General features: G+C 39.5%; 1 protein-coding gene across 1 annotated transcript; it reads right to left on the bottom strand.

The window, feature by feature from the left end:
* Nucleotides 1-14,278: 14,278 nt before the first annotated feature.
* Nucleotides 14,279-15,094, bottom strand: LOC110932529 (bromodomain-containing protein 4B-like). Its single transcript, XM_022175856.1, has one exon. It carries the CDS (start codon nt 15,092-15,094, stop codon nt 14,279-14,281), a length of 816 nt encoding a protein of 271 aa, XP_022031548.1.
* Between the last annotated feature and the right edge of the window lie 5,391 nt (nt 15,095-20,485).

Here is a 20,485-nt window from a genome sequence, read left to right as displayed (position 1 = left end):
TGGCCCCCATCTAAAGTAGAGTCCACATTTGACTTTTGAATGTTAACATGTCATATTTTGTTTGGTTGTTGACGAAGGTCCAAGTGTAGAGGATTGGGCCATGATAGTTCTGAAGGCTCATGATCGAGCTTTCAAGTAGAGATGGGCATATTCGGTTCTTTTTAAGAACCGGAACCGGTTCCAGGTCGGTTCTACCGGTTCGGGTTTGGAACCGGTTATTATGCCCATCACTACTTTCAAGGGTGATTTACGAAAACAAGCATAACTTTGGTTACGGGTCTCTGTTTTAGGCGTTCGACCAGTCAAATCGCATTCTAATGGGAGTTTTGGACACTTTTATGTTTTTTCGGTGTTTTATGCATTTTGTTTTTGGGCTTGTGTTTGGCCCATGGCCTTTTTGTGGCTCATTTCGAATTTCAGTCTTTATTTATGTATTGCTCTTGTAATTCCAATGGTCAGACTTCAATTTTGAGATTAATCATTTTTCACTTCAAATTCTCTGCCCTTTGGGTTGACTTTTGGGGGTTTGGGGAAGATCATCACGGGTATTCGTATAATCAACGTGATTTGTTCTTCGTTATCATAACACACGCTACATCAGTTGTAAGTTGAAATGATTATGTTTAATGATAACAAATTAACAAGATTTTGCAAGAATACAAACTATGAAGGTATTGGAACTATAGGAATTTTTTGTGTTTCCTTCAATGGCAGGTGGGAATCATGGGCGGATCTAGATGGGGGTGGTTGGTTAATCTTTTGGCGGGTCGATTGTTTTTAACAAGTATGGGTATTTAAAACTGTCACTTTTTTAGCTTGGTTTTAAAAAGTGTCAGGTGTTACTTTATATACAACCAAAAGTTGTATTTGTCTTATCTCTTTTACGTATCACCGTTTTGTCAAGTGATCCATTTATATATTGTCGCCTCAAGGCTTATATGAAGGGTCGCCTTAAAGCATGTATGAAGTGATGTCTCGAGGCGGCTTGAGGCACGCCTATTAAAACCAAAGTTTGTTGTTTAACCACTCAAATCATAGTTGGTAAAGTAGTTTGAGCTATTGGTCCTAAGACTATGTACTAGTTAATTAAAAAGTGCCGATGACCCCCAGATCAGCTAGTTTGGGGTGAGGTGGGAAGGTTTTCCCTTCGGGGTTCCTGCCCAGGCTGCGCAGTTCGAATCCCGCAACTCCGCCAAAAAAATTCCCCATGACGGTTTGAGCTTAGGCAAGGAGGACACCTCGTGTGTGGGGCGAGATTGGAACTTGGGTTATGGAGCTATATGCCATGAGATTTTCACCACTGAACCACACCTGTAAAAAAAGTTAATTAAAAAGCGAAAAGGTAAATGTCACGTCATTGCCACCTAGGCACTGAGGCTTCCACCAACTTTCCTGTAATGATTTAACTATCCCACAAATATTAATGTAATCATCAAACAACATCCAAACACACATTAACACATACCCACCCCTAGGCAACGACTCCACCCCTTCTTCACGACCATTAACACGGGAACCCCTCCCTCCTGGCGCCCAGGTAACACCCATCCGGGGGTGGTGTTTGGCGCCTGTGGGTGCCGATGTGGCGTGGGGCGCCACCTCGCTATGGATGGTCTAAAAAAATTACTGGGACCAAAGTAAAGCTCTTGTTCCGACCATAAGACTGTATTTTGCACCACTTTATTGTGTATCTACTATGAAGTTAAATTCGTATCATTATACACATTGATAGTTTTCTACAGTCACGTCAATGCTCTATCGAATGTCATTTGATAAAACCAACGAAAACGCAAAACAAACTAAGCGGTTGATCAAGTTATTAATTATAACATGAATTACATGTCCGTTTTGCATCCATTCACTTGGAATTTATGAACTTTTGCAAGAACATCAACAAGGTCGTTATCATTGCACATGCAATGTTCCAAATGATATTTAATTTTAAGACAACACTATGATATAGGGTCATGGAACTTCAGTTTCTTGGGACAGGTCTAATCTCTATGCTCACATCAAGTGTTATCTGATTGGCTCAAATGGAGGCTAGAGTTCATACAAATCATCCTCTAATTTAAAATGTGTTACCCTCTTAATTGTGGGGGATACCAGCCTCTTTAATTATCATGTGTGGTAAACATCATAAAAGTCGATATCTTGACTTCGGTACCAAGTTCAATTTACAATTCGTACAAGCCTATATGATGAGCAAAATTCGTACTTTAGGTCCAAGTAATTTATACTGATATATGTAGATATATGGTATAATAAACATAAGTGATCAGGTAAAAATGTGAAAATATAAAAAAACTATGTCATAAGACTATCTTCAATGAGCATTCTTGAGGGCTTAGCACATGTGACACCGCCCTTGGGAGTTCGGAAGGGCAACAGTGGAGCTCCCCGCCCTTGAAATTTCCGCCCATGGTGAAGGGCACCAACAGGGGAAATTTGGCGGTGCTAGCTAGCTACGTTTTTGTTTTTCTTTCTTTTTCTTTTCCCTTCAAATTGATTTCTAGAGCTTTAGTGACTTACCACCACATTCATTTTTAGTTTTAAACTATTTCAAAAAGAGTAAGTAGGTAAAATAACAATAATAGGTAATGTTATAATTTTTATAGTTCTTATAATTTGTATAATTTATTTTTTACTAAAAAGTATTTATTTATATAAATAGTAAAAATGTATTTATCTATTATAAAAAGTAAATCTAAATTTACCAATAATTTTATTTAGTTAAAAAGAATTGATTATGAAATAATTGTAAGAAGTTGTGATGATGTGAAAATGTAAGGTTAAGAATATTTCTAAATTTTGAGAGAAAAGAGATGTTTTAAAAAATAAGTAGAAATCTGATTTGGTAATTGAGTGGGCGCATTTATAAGTGTTCATACATTATTCATGAAGGTTGAAAGGAATGAGAGCATTTATAAGTGTTCATACATTATTCATGAAGGTTGAAAGGAATGAGAGCATGACACCGAGGAGTTCCAAGGGGGCACCATCCTTGCAAGGGATCGAGGGCGGCTGGCCCTCAATGGGGTCAAAGGGCAGCGCTCCTGCTTGGGGTCGCGCTAGATTTGCCTTAACAATGCTTCATCAGAATTGCATCAGTTTGTATGGAAGGAAGAAACGTTGCTGGAAAATTGTAAATTGACAGAATAGTTGTACATAGGTATCAAAATTTGTACGTTAGTATCAATTTTGTACCGTAGTAGCAAACAATATCGAAGAAGTAACTTAGAACTTAACTACTGATAATGGTTGAATTGACTGCTAATGTACCGTAGCAGTTACAACCTAAAAACAACTGTTACAACCAAAGGTTGTGACGTTTCACTCCAACTCTCATGATCATTAATTCGGCCCTATATATTTCATTTAATTTGGTCTTATTCAATCATCTCTATTTGTACCTTAAATTTTCACTAGAAAAGAACATCTTATTCTTGGAAAGAACTTTAGTTCTTATCCGATTTAGGATTTTTTATACCCACGATATACTTTAATCTGAAGATGAGATTACGTGATTCAGAAATCACGCAAGATGCCAGTGGCGGAGTTAGGACATTAATTTAGGGGTATCCAGAAAAAAAAATTTAACGGGCAATAATAATTATAAAAAACAATAATAAATAAAGTAAAACAAATAAATTATTAGACTATAGCATATTTCATGGAGCAGTATCCTCCTTCTTCAACTAGAGCATACTTCATGGAGCAATATCCTCCTTCTTCATCAATGTATTCAATGTAATTATGTAGTCAATAGTTTCTTAGTCTAGATGAGTAATTCTCTCCTTATTATTAGTCTAGTAACTTGTATTTAAAGTGTTGTATCTTTGTAATGAAAATCAAGTTGGCCATTGTGATTTCATATGGTATCAGCCTAAACATTGCAAGATCCTTTCTCCTAGCAATCTTCTTCTTTCTTTTCTTTCGGTCCCTTCCCAAAACTCTCCCATGGCTGCCGATCCAACTTCAACCCCTCTCCACTCCTTTGTTCATCTAATTAACATCAAATTAACCTCAACGAATTATCTTACATGGGAGAAACAAGTTACTTCGGTTCTCTCCTATCTCAAACTTCTCGGCCATGTTACCGGAGACACCCCTTCCCCATCCGAAACTATTCTAACCGACAACAAAACTGTGGTCAACCCCGATTTTCTGAAATGGCAAATAGCCGATCAGAAAGTTCTTCTCCTACTTAATTCTACCCTAACCGAAGAAGCCATGGCCGAAACCATTGGACATACCACTGCCAAAGCCGTTTGGAAAGCCCTTGCCGATTCCTATAGCCACTCCTCTATGAACGAATTCACATTCTCAAAGATTCCCTTCGAACCCTTCAAAAAGGAACCTCTTCGGTTTCGGGATTCGCTCGAAAGTTCAAAGCTTTAGCCGACCAACTTTCGGCTATAGGTCATCCCATAACCGATGAGGACAAACACCATTGGTTCCTTTGTGGACTCGGCGCCTCGTTTGAAAACTTTTCCACCTCTCAAAGAACCATTCACCCGGCTCCATCATTTCGTGACTTCTTGGCTAACGCCGAGAATCAAGAGATGTTTGTTCAACAACTCTATGGTCCTCAATCTCCCCAAGCCGCTTTCTATGTCCAACCGACCAAAACTTCCCACACCCGCACTCCTTCTTCGTCTCGTGGAAGAGGCCGAAACCCCTCTTACACGAAAAGACCTCCACATTGCCAACTTTGTCACCAAACCAGTCTCTATGCGAGTGCTTGCCCTCAACTCGCCTCTTTTGCCCAAAAATCGGTCTCACTTGATGCCAATCTTGCCGAGGCTTTTCATGCTCAATGCAATGTAGCCTCCGACTCTCTAGATTGGACCGCTGACTCAGGTGCAACAACACATATGTGTCACACCCCAATATTCCACGTATTACCGGTGGGCCCGGCGGGGAGTATCGTGACGTAATTGATATCATCATTGTCAACACACACAATAATATAGCACAGCGGAAGGCTGGGTAAATAAACTATTACAAACCATACTGTCTGTCGTTGTTCGAGTACATGAATAATACAGACTGGAATGTAATAAGATCCACAGGCGGATCATAAAGTACAAGAAAACAAAAACTACAGACTCCGGGTATCTATTGGGATTTGCAAGATCCCCTATAACACCCTATATAGCTCCAGCCTATTACGAGAAGTACCTGTCAATTCAATCTTTAGGAAAATACGTCAGTATACACTGGTAAATACAATTTAACTGACTCGTTTTGAAAACATTTAAGAAAATTGGTTTAGATGCACAAGGCACAAATCCTTATTAACTTGGGACAATCTTATTAAAATCTTGTATACAGTTTTACATGCTTGTCATACATGTGGGGCCGGTTTGTAAGCCGGACATGATTAACTGACTCACCACTTATAGAACCCACAGAGGAGTTATCCCCAACTTGCGGGTAAATTAATATTTAGCATTTACATCTGTCGGGTGCATGCCTGCACCCCGTGCATAGGTCGTGGCCATTAATAACTTAAATGAGCCAAGGATATCCAGGACACGGTCGTTAACCCCCAAATGTTTATGTTATCAAACAATACAGATTAAAACGGGTTATGCGGATTTATTAAATCACAATCCGACATAATAATCCCATACCCGACCAAGCGGTATTAATATACCGTATCCCAAGCCCGTATAGGGAAAAATAAGTTAAAAGTATTTACCTGATGTAGCAGTAAATCCCTAAAGTCCCTGAAAGGCACTTTTTACCGGAAGCTATAAATCTGTATAGAAGGTTTAATTATCTATTAGGATGCTAACGGGTCTTTACTTAAGTCAAAGACTTAGACCGACTAGCTAGAAAGAAACCTTACGAACCTAACCGGTAGATTAAGTGGAGACCGAGATAGAATGTGATTTAGACCCGACAAGCTTGGATACTTGTATAATATGGGTAAACTAAACACATTCTGGAAAAATGAGGTTTTATGACAAAGTTAAGCCCGTTTCGGCTATTTTACGTAAACTAGTCACGTAAGCCGTTTCGAACGCGTAAATGCGTAACGGGTAACCGGACAAGTTATAAACAGGTCTTAATCATTATTATGCTCAAAATATGTTAATATAACAGTAGCATATCAACATTTATGCCCAAAAGCAAATTAAACCAAAATAAGTCCCATAAGGGCATTTTGGTAATTTTGATGCTTATAAAAAAAGTTTATTTAAAAAACTGAGTTCCAGGTCTGATTAGATTAGTAAAAACATGCATTTTATTAAGTTATTTCAGTAAGATACTTAATATATGAAAAATACACCTTTTATGACCAATTATGCACCGTAAGGGCATTTTGGAAATTTTACATAGACTTTTAAAAGCTAAAAATAGGTTTCTGAGTTTAAAACTTTAACTTACTGTAATATTATGTAAATTAACTTAAAACATCAGTGGGTTATGGGTTTTAAATGATAAATATAGTTTTGACCCATACTAGGTGCTAAAAACGCCTAATATGCGATTTAAAGAGCTAATATGGTAAAAATAGGAAATCTGATATTTTGGTCAGTTTATAAGGTTCAAAATATTATATTTATCATTTGGAATTAGTAGCAAAAAGTTTGACTTCAAAATGTTATGTAAAACTCAATTTATGCATGAAAAGGGTAAAACCGGTAATTACCGAAATTAGGCTATAATCTTATGTTAAGCTCAGCCTAAAAATAATTAAAAATCTTCAAAAATTCCAAAATATTATTTAATATCAGTAGATAAAAAGATTGGTGTCGAAAATCGGGTTTAGATGGGCCTTATGCTAATTACGCTTTTTAATTACTAAGAAGTCCCTTAATTACGCTATTAAGCATAACTCCCATTCTAGACCTCAAACTGATGTCAAACTTTCGGGACATGTCTAAATATCAGTAGCAAAGGTTTTAGTCCATTCATATTGCTAAAAATCTCGGTTTTATGCAAAAAGGGCGTTTTAGGCATTAATGAGCATAATTACGATTAAGAGCATAAATTACAAACGATTAGGCACCATGCAATATAACTTCAGAGTTATACTACAATGTAATATGGTCCTAATGGAAGCTTAAAACATAGAAGAAATAAGCTTGAATGGGTCAGAATTGAAAGTCATAGAAAAAGTCAAGCTTTTGCGACTTTCGGTTATAATCTGCCCTTAGACGATTAATTGTCGGATTAGGACTGATAAAACATGTTTATATAGTCATTACCGAGTCGTTAGAATGTTATAATATAATTTAGAACCTCTGGTTTATTAATTAGAATCATTTTTGTCATTTCTGTCCAGTTTGACTTTTTGTCAAACTACTTTGACCCGACATTTAATCAGTCAAACGAGATAATTAGGAGACACCCTTTTAGGGGTTAATCACCTATGCTAATGTGGTTTCATAACCACTTTCAATTTGATCAGTGGTTAAGTCACATGTAAACAAAACGAAAGTCAAACTAATTAAGCACTAAGTTTGACTTTTAAGTAATTAAACTAATTAAACAACTTAAAGGAGTAATTAGAAGCTTACTAATGGTCCTAGCAATCTTTTCTACACTTCAAGTCCACTTGTTACTGCTGAGAGCTCCGGAGCAAGTCCTTAGTGAAGCTTGTTGCAAGTGATGTGCCAAGAACACAAGACTATGCCCTTATTTATACTAATTTGGATGCTTTAGGATTACTTCCAGGTGTTTTTGAGGGCCATAGGATCACCCCAGGTGTCCTACCTATTAATTTGAACCGACTTACTGCCCCTAGGTCGTTAAAAACTAGGCTAAGGCGGTGGAACTGACCAAACCCGCACCTGCAGGTCATTTTCTGCATCTGGCACACTGAGGCGGGCCGCGTAAGATTTAAGGGGGTCTTACGCGGGCCGCGTGGACCGGGAAAACTGGCAAAACAAGTTTAAAACTTGGCAGTTTCAACCCCTGAACGTTTTAAACCCTTTTCAACTTCATTTTTGGCAATCAAGGCCCTTGTAGTTAATTTCTTGGAGCCCAAGGATGTGCAAACAAACTTCGTTAGTCTCGGGTTCATTAAATTCCTTTGTAAATGCAAGTTTCATCAAGTTGACGCTTTTAGCCCAAAGTTTAGAAAACATGCTTAACGATCTCGGAATCACGTGAAATTTTTATGACACATTCTCGGGAGCATATTTGAATATTACGAAGCCTCGGTTTCGTTAAAAGGCCACTCAGAGGTCAGAATTGACATATTGACACTTTTAACCCTTGTAATTTATAATCTTCCGATTATTTTCACAAACGGCTTCGCATATCCAATCAATCACCCCATTAAGAATATTTTCTTCACGTGTGGTCATTCAGAGGCTCAAGTTTGGCATATTGACACTTTTAGTCCTTTTGTTTGCATATTTTCACTTGTTGTCAACTTTAGTCCCTTAAACTCAATCTTTCACATCACCGGGGTTTAGGACACGTGTCTATGTATAATTGGACACGTTTTTACGTGGTGTTACATCCTCACTCCCTTAAAAGAAATCTCGACCCCGAGATTTACTGGAACAAGTGAGGGTACTTCTGTTTCATAGTGGACTCAACTTCCCACGTATATTCGGGACCTCTACGAGCATCCCATTTAACCTTCACTATCGATACATACTTTCTTCGGAGCTTCTTAACTTGCCGATCCTCAATTTCTATAGGCTTCTCAATGAATCTCAAGCTTTTATCAACTTGCACGTCTTTATGAGACATAGCTAGAGATTCGTCGGCTAAACATTTCTTGAGATTACAAACGTGGAACACGTCATGAATTCCACTCAGCTCCTCTGGCAATCTTAGCCTATATGCTACACTGCCGATACATTCGATGATCTCGAATGGTCCGATATATCTAGGGCTCAACTTGCCCTTTTTACCAAAACGCATTACACCTTTCCAAGGTGATACTTTTAACAGCACTTTATCACCTATTTCAAACTTTAGAGGTTTTCGCCTCTTGTCAGCATAGCTTTTCTGCCTATCCCTGGCAGCTTTTAGGCGATCTCGAATTTGGACAATCTTGTCCGTAGTCTCAAGGACTATATCAGGTCCAGATATCTGAGCTTCTCCCACTTCTGCCCAACAGACAGGCGTTCTGCATTTCCTACCGTATAATGCCTCAAAAGGCGCAGCCTGAATGCTGGTATGATAACTGTTGTTATAGGAGAACTCAATCAATGGCAAGTGGTCATCCCAACTACCACCCAAATCAATAACACATGCACGAAGCATGTCTTCTAAGGTTTGAATAGTACGCTCACTCTGACCATCAGTCTGAGGATGGTAAGTAGTACTAAAATTCAAACGTGTGCCCAATGATTATTGGAAACTTTTCCAAAAATGCGAGGTGTATCTAGTATATCTATCCGAGATAATAGCTACTGGTACTCCATGAAGAGCTACAATCTTATCGACATACAACTGGGCTAACTTATCGGAGCTATGAGTCTCCTTGATGGGTAAGAAATGAGCTAACTTCGTCAGTCTATCAACTATAACCCATATAGTGTCATTTCCGTGCCTTGTTTTAGGTAACTTGGTGATGAAATCCATGGTTACCATTTCCCATTTCCAAGTGGGAAGTTCCGGCTGTTGTAGAAGACCTGATGGCTTTTGATGTTCAGCTTTAATCTGAGCGCATGTTAGGCACTTAGCTACATGGGTGGCAATAGATTTCTTTAAACCTATCCACCAATAATTTGCCTTTAGATCTTGATACATCTTGTCACCTCCCGGGTGAACTGAATACTTGGAATTATGGGCTTCCTGAAGGATCACATCCCGAAGTCCTCCTTGAATAGGAACCCAAATTCTGCCGTTCATTCTAAGAATTCCATCTCTTCTTGGTGTTAACTGTTCAGCAGATACACCTAACTTTTCATTTGGAAGATTATCTTCCAGTATGGCATCTTTTTGTGCAGCCAACAGTCTTTCATTCAAATTATTCTTCAACTCAATGCTCTTTGCATTGATCCTAATCAGCTTAACTCTTTCTTTTCGGCTTAAAGCATCTGCAACCACATTTGCCTTACCGGGATGGTAGCGAATCTCGCAATCATAATCATTTAATGTTTCCATCCAACGACGTTGTCTCATATTGAGCTCTTTTTGACTAAACAAATGTTGGAGACTTTTGTGATCCGAGTAGATTACACATTTTGTCCCATACAAATAGTGTCTCCACAACTTTAACGCGAATACAACGGCACCCAATTCCAAATCATGGGTGGTGTAGTTCTTTTCTTGCACCTTTAGCTGTCGCGATGCATAGGCAATTACATTGCCCCTCTGCATAAGTACACACCCCATGCCAGTGTGTGAAGCATCACAATATCTTCAACTCCTTCTGGTAGTGACAAAACCGGAGCGTTGCTCAATTTTTGCTTTAAAGTCTTGAAAGATTCCTGCTGTTTGGGACCCCAGACAAATTTCACATTCTTACGGGTCAAGGAAGTCAATGGTGCAGCTATTCTTGAGAAGTTCTCAATGAATCTCCTATAATATCCTGCTAAACCCAGAATGCTGCGAATTTCTGTAGGTGTCTTAGGCGCTTCCCAATTCATTACAGCCTCTACTTTGGCAGGATCTACTTGAATACCGTGTTCACTAACCACATGTCCAAGGAACTGGACTTTGCGAAGCCAAAATTCACACTTAGAGAATTTGGCATATAACTTCTCCTGTCGAAGCAGTTCTAAAATACATCGAAGGTGCTTTTCATGCTCCACTTGGCTACGCGAGTAGATAAGTATGTCATCTATAAAAACAATGACAAACTTATCTAAATATGGTTTGCAGACTCTATTCATGAGGTCCATGAATGCTGCAGGCGCATTAGTGAGCCCAAAAGGCATCACTAAGAACTCGAAGTGTCCATATCTTGTTCTGAATGCCGTCTTCGGAACATCTTCGGTTCGAACCTTAAGTTGATGATACCCAGATCTCAAATCTATCTTTGAGAAGTAACTCGCTCCTTGGAGTTGATCGAACAAGTCATCGATCCTGGGTAAAGGATAACGATTCTTGATTGTTACCTTATTCAGTTCACGGTAATCAATGCATAAGCGCATTGATCCATCCTTCTTTTTCACAAACAGAATTGGAGCTCCCCAAGGCGAAGAGCTGGGTTGAATGAAACCTTTTTCCAATAACTCATCCAGTTGAGTTCTGAGCTCTTTCATTTCGGTAGGCGCTAGGCGATACGGAGCTCGCGCGATAGGCGCAGATCCAGGGAGAATGTCGATCCTGAATTCTACTTGCCTCTCAGGAGGTAATCCAGGTAATTCGTCAGGAAAGACATCAGGATACTCTGAAATAATTAGGATGTCCTCAATCTTCGGTTTTGGATCATTCACCGACACTTGTGCCATGTAAATGACACATCCACCCTTCAAACACTGGGATACTTTAAGAATAGACACGTTGCTTGGCAACCCATATTGTGTGTCTCCTTGGATAGTGATTGACTCACCAGAGGGGGTTTTGATAATGATAAGCTTTTTATCACAGGCAATTTGGGCTTGGTTATGCGACAACCAATCCATGCCTAAAACTATATCAAACCCAGCCAATTTCATTGGCAGGAGGGACAGCGGGATAGAATGGTTCTTAATGGATATTGAACATCCATCAAGAAGAGTTGAGGCGGATTCTAAGGTACCATCAGCGAGTTCTACCTCATATTTTATGTCTAGAGTCTTAATAGGCAATTTCAATAACTTACAGAACTTATGATCTACAAAGGACTTATCAGCACCGGAATCAAATAAGACTCTAGCATAAATATTATTGATGAGGAAGGTACCTGTTATGACGTTATCATCGGTCACCGCTTCCCGTGCCTGCATCTGGAACACTCGGGCATTGTTCTTCTTAGCCTCTTCAGGCTTTTTCGCATTCTTGGGGCAATTGGTCTTGATATGCCCCTTTTCATTGCAACCATAACAGGTTGCATCCTTGATGTTTCGGCACTCAACAGACTTGTGCCCTTTCTTCTTGCAAATCCCACACGGTTTGGCCTGTGGTTCCCGGTTACACTTGCCAAAATGCCTCTTATGGCAAGTCTTGCACCTGGGCTTGTCACCAGTCTGCCCTTTCTTGGAACCAAAGTTCCTCTTTCCTTTCTTATTCGGCTGAGAGGACTGATCATCCTCTCTCTTCCTCTTCCCTTCTTCCGAATTTTTCTTCGCCCTACTCCTCACAATATCCAAAGTGAGGGATAATGACAGATCCGCAACAGATCTATAGGTGGTTGGCTTAGAAGCCTTCACATTTCCTTTAATCTCAGGGGCCAAACCACCAATAAAACGCGCGATGCGCTTCGGCTCAGGGGTGACTAAATATGGTACCAACCTGGACATGGAATTAAAACTTGTCACATAGGATCTGCAGTCTAGATCCTTCATCACGAGGGTGAGGAAATCAGTCTCTACGCGCTCTACTTCGTGCTGAGGACAATAAGTGTCCTTAACCAGATCGACAAACTTCTCCCACGAGAGATTATACAAACGCACTTTCCCAGTGGATTGTACAAGCGCCTTCCACCACGTAAGGGATCGCCCTTAAAGGACTGAGAGACAAACATGACTACATCTTCCTTAGCGCAACCGCTAATATCTATAACGGTTTCCATCTCATCCAACCACTTCATACAGTCTATCGCCCCTTTTTCTCCTGTAAAGTCTCGTGGCTTACAGGAAACAAAATATTTGTAGGTGCAACCTTTAGCATGCCTAAGAGTAGGTTCGAGGACAACCTGCCTCTTAGGTACACTATCCTGGTTAGACGAGTGTAGGGACTCAGTCTTCTTATGGGTGTGAGATTGAGAATGAGTTTTCGAGTGAGTTTGTGACCGAACAACACTCGGCTCCTTAAACTTAGCATCTACCGCTTGAGAAACTGCAGCGGTGATCATAGCTTTTAGTTCTGCACCCGTAATGTTGGTATTGTCCTGTGCTGGATGACTGCTTACTTCGTCTGAGTCAGCCATTTCTGAATGCTATAATATAGACAATGATAGTAATTTAAATTACATATAAGTCCATCACATTGATGATTCATTAGTCATGGCATTATTAAACCATTTAGACCATTTCAAATCATAATAACTTAAAGCTAATAAAATGCATTATTCTTCATATTACTGGGCAGGGGAAAATAGAAATTCCACAACTGCCAATGTCATAAAAGACATTTTACTTATCATTAAACTCGTCTCGAAAGACATTTATATAGCTAGGAAGCTTGTCACAAGGACGAGTTGAGATTCTAACTAACGATCTCAAAAAATCGGTGATCTTTTAAGGTCTGAACAAAGTTCATTGCCTTTTTGACAAGAAGTTTATGAATCGTACTTTCATTGTCATTCTACACCTTTGCTTAAAGCCTGCATCTCAATGGATGTCTTGGTGTATATATCACACTGATGTTTGCTAGCGAGGATTCGTAGTGATCACTTTGGCTTTATGTGACTTGGAAGGGTCCAAGTACCTTTTGGAAGCTTGTGTGGTTTCTCGCACCGCACAGCTAGGAATGTTAACATATTTTCAGATGTTAACTGAGATTTGCTATCTTAAAAAGGTTGTATCATCATAGCCAATTAATACTTTGGCTAGGTTATACCTCTAAGAGTTTCTTTGGCAGATCAATTATAAATTGAAAGGAAATAACATGGTGTAATAAAATACACAATTAAAACCAAAGTTAAAACTTCATTACGAAGAAAACGAATACAACCGCCCTAAACGGGACTTAAGAAAAGACAAACTACCCGCGCAGGGGTATACAGGAATGAAAATAAGTCCACGCAGGGACTTGATACAGAAATCAAACAAATGTCCACGCAGGGACATGATTACAATAAACAAGAAACAAAACATCCCTCTATTTCTTCTTCCCCTTGATAAGGTTGGCGAGGCCTTTCATGAAGCTAGTATGCCTCTCCTTGTTCTTCTTAGTTTTATGCTCAACCTTATCCAACCTCTCTAAGATTTCCTGATTTTGTTGCTGTAGTTGCTGGGAAGGAGGTGGCTGATACGGAGGATACTGATAACCCTGAATTGGGTAGTCAGTTGGAGGCATAGGAGGGTAAGTAGAAGGATAAAGGTGGTGATACTGCGCAGCCGTAAGATATGGGTCATGAGTTCCATAGCCCAATGGATATCCCGACGGGTCTCCATAAGGATTATACCCGGAAGAACCTGGGTACGTCGGAATTGGGTTATCAAATCCCACAGGCGGCATAGGTGGTGCATAAGAAGCTTGCGGAGGATTATCCTCCGGTGCCGCGTTTGAGGGCCCACCCAACTGAGGGTCCTCTGGAATAGGGGGATAGGAACTCGATCCACGAGGAGAAGAAACGGGGTCCTCCTCTTACGAACATGCGGGCGTTCCTCCTTCGCCTCGGAGGTTCGGGAGGTGGTTGCGGTGGCTGCTGTGGTGGCTCCTCTACCGGGAGTGGTGGTGGTGAGACAGCTTGAAGTTGAGGATCATCTAAAGGTGATTGAGCCGGAGAGCTATGATAAGATGGAGTAAAGAACCAGTCATAGGTAGCCATCCTCTCTTGGAAGGAGTCGGGTCGACGGTAAGGAGATCCCTGAAATGGAGACCCACTAGATATGCTGATAGGGTGGCCCGGGGTCCCTGTTTGCATCTCCGGGTCGGGATCATCATCCATCTCCATTTCCTGAGAGAAATGATCCTCAGGGCCCAATGGGTTATAGCCAAGGAAGTCGTTCACATAGTCGGCTGGGTTGAATTGTCTTGGAGAGTAGGGGGATTCGGAATGATGAAATGAATGAGATTGCAAAGAGTTATGCGGTGGGTATGATTCATGCGAATGGTGAGATTGGTCCGAATGGTGCGAGTGTTCGGGCTCATTTGGAGCAAATGGTCCGAAAGATGGATGAAAAGATGGCGAAGAGCTGAGCGAGACTGAGTGTCTTGCCGGCTCGAAGGGTTGACCCCACATATCGCGGGAGTCGGAGGTGGAAAAAGACGCCGATGGAGTGCGTCTGTGAGATGGTCCTGCAGATGACGGTCCTCCACGCATGGGACCCTTGCCACGTCCTCTTAGTCTTGGAGGCATGATGGTAAGCTTCCTGTTGAAACAAGAAAACAAAATAAAACAAAACAGAATAATAGCAAAGGAAAGATAAAGATGCACCCTAGGTCTTTTGCCTAGACTCGAGAGTCTAAGGAATGTGCTTATTGTGTCATTGAGATTAAACACAAAAGGTTAGTGTTTAATTCGCTCAATGTTGGCTCTGATACCAACCTGTCACACCCCAATATTCCACGTATTACCGGTGGGCCCGGCGGGGAGTATCGTGACGTAATTGATATCATCATTGTCAACACACACAATAATATAGCACAGCGGAAGGCTGGGTAAATAAACTATTACAAACCATACTGTCTGTCGTTGTTCGAGTACATGAATAATACAGACTGGAATGTAATAAGATCCACAGGCGGATCATAAAGTACAAGAAAACAAAAACTACAGACTCCGGGTATCTATTGGGATTTGCAAGATCCTCTATAACACCCTATATAGCTCCAGCCTATTACGAGAAGTACCTGTCAATTCAATCTTTAGGAAAATACGTCAGTATACACTGGTAAATACAATTTAACTGACTCGTTTTGAAAACATTTAAGAAAATTGGTTTAGATGCACAAGGCACAAATCCTTATTAACTTGGGACAATCTTATTAAAATCTTGTATACAGTTTTACATGCTTGTCATACATGTGGGGCCGGTTTGTAAGCCGGACATGATTAACTGACTCACCACTTATAGAACCCACAGAGGAGTTATCCCCAACTTGCGGGTAAATTAATATTTAGCATTTACATCTGTCGGGTGCATGCCTGCACCCCGTGCATAGGTCGTGGCCATTAATAACTTAAATGAGCCAAGGATATCCAGGACACGGTCGTTAACCCCCAAATGTTTATGTTATCAAACAATACAGATTAAAACGGGTTATGCGGATTTATTAAATCACAATCCGACATAATAATCCCATACCCGACCAAGCGGTATTAATATACCGTATCCCAAGCCCGTATAGGGAAAAATAAGTTAAAAGTATTTACCTGATGTAGCAGTAAATCCCTAAAGTCCCTGAAAGGCACTTTTTACCGGAAGCTATAAATCTGTATAGAAGGTTTAATTATCTATTAAGATGCTAACGGGTTTTTCCTTAAGTCAAAGACTTAGACCGACTAGCTAGAAAGAAACCTTACGGACCTAACCGGTAGATTAAGCGGAGACCGAGATAGAATGTGATTTAGACCCGACAAGCTTGGATACTTGTATAGTATGGGTAAACTAAACACATTCTGGAAAAATGAGGTTTTATGACAAAGTTAAGCCCGTTTCGGCTATTTTACGTAAACTAGTCACGTAAGCCGTTTCGAACGCGTAAATGCATAACGGGTAACCGGACAAGTTATAAACAGGTCTTAATCATTATTATGCTCAAAATATGTTAATATAACAGTAGCATATCAACATTTATGCCCAAAAGCAAATTAAACCAAAATAAGTCCTATAAGGGCATTTTGGTAATTTTGATGCTTATAAAAAAAGTTTATTTATAAAACTGAGTTCCAGGTCTGATTAGATTAGTAAAAACATGCATTTTATTAAGTCATTTCACTAAGATACTTAATATATGAAAAATACACCTTTTATGACCAATTATGCACCGTAAGGGCATTTTGGAAATTTTACATAGACTTTTAAAAGCTAAAAATAGGTTTATGAGTTTAAAACTTTAACTTACTGTAATATTATGTAAATTATCTTAAAACATCAGTGGGTTATTGTAACACCTCGAATTTTTGTGTCCTATGATGTGTTAACACGTGTCATTTGATTACACGTGGCATCTATAATGAATAAAGGACTAATTTTGACAAACCTTGAAAGTATATAAATTCGAGGGTTATAAATGTCAACAAGGGTAAATATACTGTATAGTAACCCTAAATAATGCTTGAACCTTCAAACGAATAAATCATAGATCGTACAGAAGCGAAACGCGAAAGAAAGTGAGAGATTACAAGCTACAGGGGTTAACCGTGTCAACATGTTTAATTATACCTCTGAGTGACCCTTTAACGTTCCCAAGGCTTTGTAACGGTATTATACACTCACTAAAATATAATATATAAATTTCGCGAAGTTTCGTTATGAAACGAGAAAGTTACGATCGAATTCGTAGGAGAAAGGTTAAAAGCGTCAATAATGAAAGTTAAGGCTTTCTAAATAATTAATAAACTAATCGGGGACTTAACAACGCGGGTAAATAACACGAGGCCCCTATCGGTAAATAACCGAGGGCCAAACCGCAAAATTACCCCTTCAAACCCGAAAGGTCAGGTAAATCATTACGAAAGATTTCGTTATTAATTACCAGGATTTCGCAATCATGACAAAAGATTTAAAATTTCTGAATTTATAACCTCTCGCGACCCGCGTGAAGGTTAGGGCTAAGTTGAGGCGGGCCGCGAGCCTCCTATTATACGCGCCTGTTATTTGGATCTTAGGCGACCCGCATTAAAATGGCATGGAACTCCCATGCGGGCCGCGTGGGACGCCCAGATGCAGAAAGTTGTAACATCTTGCCTTTTGAGCATATTGAACGACCAAACAACCAATTAATGGAGCATGGGTGCCCCCTACTCGACCCATATCACTTAGGGACACCTGCCCATGATCCATGATCAAATGTAGACTGAGTTGTGATGCTCTTGAAGGCTTTTGAACACTATAAATAGCCACATTGGCTCATAAGTTCACCACACCTCAAACAACTCATCTCCTTATCATTCTAAGCTCCCAAGCATCCATTTCTGCTCTCTAAGCAAGATACCACTTCTGTAAGTCGTTCATAACCATTTTGGTCATACATTTCCATAGTTATAGCTTATAAACACAACCGTCGTAACTAACGGTTGTCATTACAATAACTTGCAAATGGTTCAGTCTTATGACGGATCAAAAGTAGTTTTGAGTAGGTAATTATGTGGGTAATAAACCTCTAAAAGGGTTCCCCCTGATCACCACTCTAACTATGTCAAATATCGAGTCAAACGTGCGGTTAAAAAGTCAACAGAAAGCTATTTTAGCGATTTATGCATAATCTGTAATGTACATGCTATGGAACCTGTTTTGACAATCATAAAACATGATAATAAGTATATAAACTTGTTTGCGCTCGTTTGAATCGACCGTTTGCTATATTGAACCGGTTCGGAGCCGAATGTCGCAAAAGTTTGACTTTTGCATTGACTTCAGTTCTGACCCGTTTTAGTGAGGTATAGATATACCTTAGGACTCTCTTAGGACCAGGTTACATGATGGTATAAACCTCTGTGATCGGTTCATGAGTTATCCGAGTCTTTTACGCATTTCCGTTAATCGCCTAAAAGTTGACCGTAACGCCATTTTGAAAATAAAACGAGTATTTCGGATACGTGAATGGACCAGAACCTTGCTTAATAAATTATAAGCATGTCCTTAAAGTTTCACGTCAATCCGAGGTCTAGAATGAGAGTTATGCTAATTAGCGCAATTAAAATAAACTTTTGTAATAAACGGCGCAATTAGCATAACGCCTATCTAAACCAAGATTTCGTCACCAAAACTCTTACCCACTGTATTAGAATAATATTTTGGGAATTTTAAAGATTTTTAATAAATTTTACCTTGCTCATAACATGCGGTTATGGCTACGGTTCGGTAAATACCGAATATGCCCTTTTCGGCCAAAACATGAGTTCTACAAGGTCTTTTGACCCGATTCCAGTTGCTACTGGTTCCAAATAATAAATAAAGTATTTTAAGCTTTATAAGCTGTACGGGAAACTCAGATTTCCTGTAGAACTCGAAAAGCCCTTTTTAAAGTCTTTAAATTGACCGAAAAGCCCCTACGGGGCATAATATTAACTTAAACTCGTTACGGGCATCACGGAAGGTATCCTACTGATACCACAACCTCTTTAAGGCATATTGACTTAGGAAATAAGCGTACGACTCTCATGGTTAACCGTTTCGCCTATTGCGCGCACGGTTCGGCTTATGAAACTAGTTTTCATAAATTAGCCGATACGGGTCAAATTATATTATTTGAACCCCAAAATCCAGAGTGTGAACCATAAACCCATATAAAACAAGTCTCTGAACTTGTTGGGTCAGAATCACACTCCATTCTCGGTTTTCGCCTTTTCGCGCGATTAAACCATATCTATATATATCGGAACCAACTGGTCTAGGCTACGGCCATTATAACGACTCGTTAGGATTCTAAGAGGTTAATTAAAACCTTCGTTCCAGATTAGGAGCCCCAGTAAAAGCTATCGGTGATTTAATCCAAATTAAGGAAATATACTTGCAAAGGTAAATACTTTAACTTATTTCCCCTATATGGGCTTGGGTTACGGTATATTAATACCGCTTGATTGAGCATTATATTCTTCCATCGCTTAGGTGGATAATTAAATAATATGATCGGCTCATTTAAACAGTTTTGTTTCTTAAAAGCCTTTGGGGGGTTTAATGACCGTTGTCCCGGATATCCTTGGCATCATTTTACGAAATGGCCACGACCATCGACATCCCGGTGTAGGCGTACACCCGGTATATATTGTCGACATTAAATTAAAAGACGTAGCCGTTGGTTTTTATACTACGGTTTTACGCAATGTGGTGTGTCTATAAATCTTTAACCCGGCACGACCCGGGCTACTGAACGCATAAAAGAACATGTAAAACGTTCACAAGATTTTAATAATTTTCCCAAGTTATAAAAGAGTTTGTGCCTTGTGCATTCAAATCAATTTTAATAAACATTTTCAAATGTGTCAGTTGAATGTATTTACCAGTGTAAACTGACGTATTTTCCCCAAAAAGATTAAGTGCAGGTACTATACGAAATGGGCTGGTATAGGCGTCCTAAGCATCATACATAGTCTCGCAAACTCGATGCTGCATCTGAATGAACAATATTTTATTATTACTTTTGATCCGCTGTGGATATATTCAACTTCTGTAATACATTTGATATTACAACCAGAGGTTGAAGTTTATATATTTATCTTAAGCTTCCGCTGTGCATTATATAATTGTGTGGTTTGACTATATTGTTGCCAACATCGTCACGGTAATCCCCCACCGGGCCCACCGGTGAGACACGTGGAAATCGGGGTGTGACAGTTATGGGTTTTAAATGATAAATATAGTTTTGACCCATACTAGGTGCTAAAAACGCCTAATATGCGATTTAAAGGGCTAATATGGTAAAAATAGGAAATTTGATATTTTGGTCAGTTTATAAGGTTCAAAATATTATATTTATCATTTGGAATCAGTAGCAAAAAGTTTGGCTTCAAAATGTGATGTAAAACTCAATTTATGAATGAAAAGGGTAAAACCGGTAATTACCGAAATTAGGCTATAATCTT

The sequence above is a fragment of the Helianthus annuus genome, chromosome 3, assembly GCF_002127325.2.
Source record: "Helianthus annuus cultivar XRQ/B chromosome 3, HanXRQr2.0-SUNRISE, whole genome shotgun sequence".
Lineage (NCBI taxonomy): Eukaryota > Viridiplantae > Streptophyta > Magnoliopsida > Asterales > Asteraceae > Helianthus > Helianthus annuus.
The sequence above is the reverse complement of the archived record's forward strand: the minus strand, read 5'-3'. Positions and strand labels throughout refer to the sequence as shown.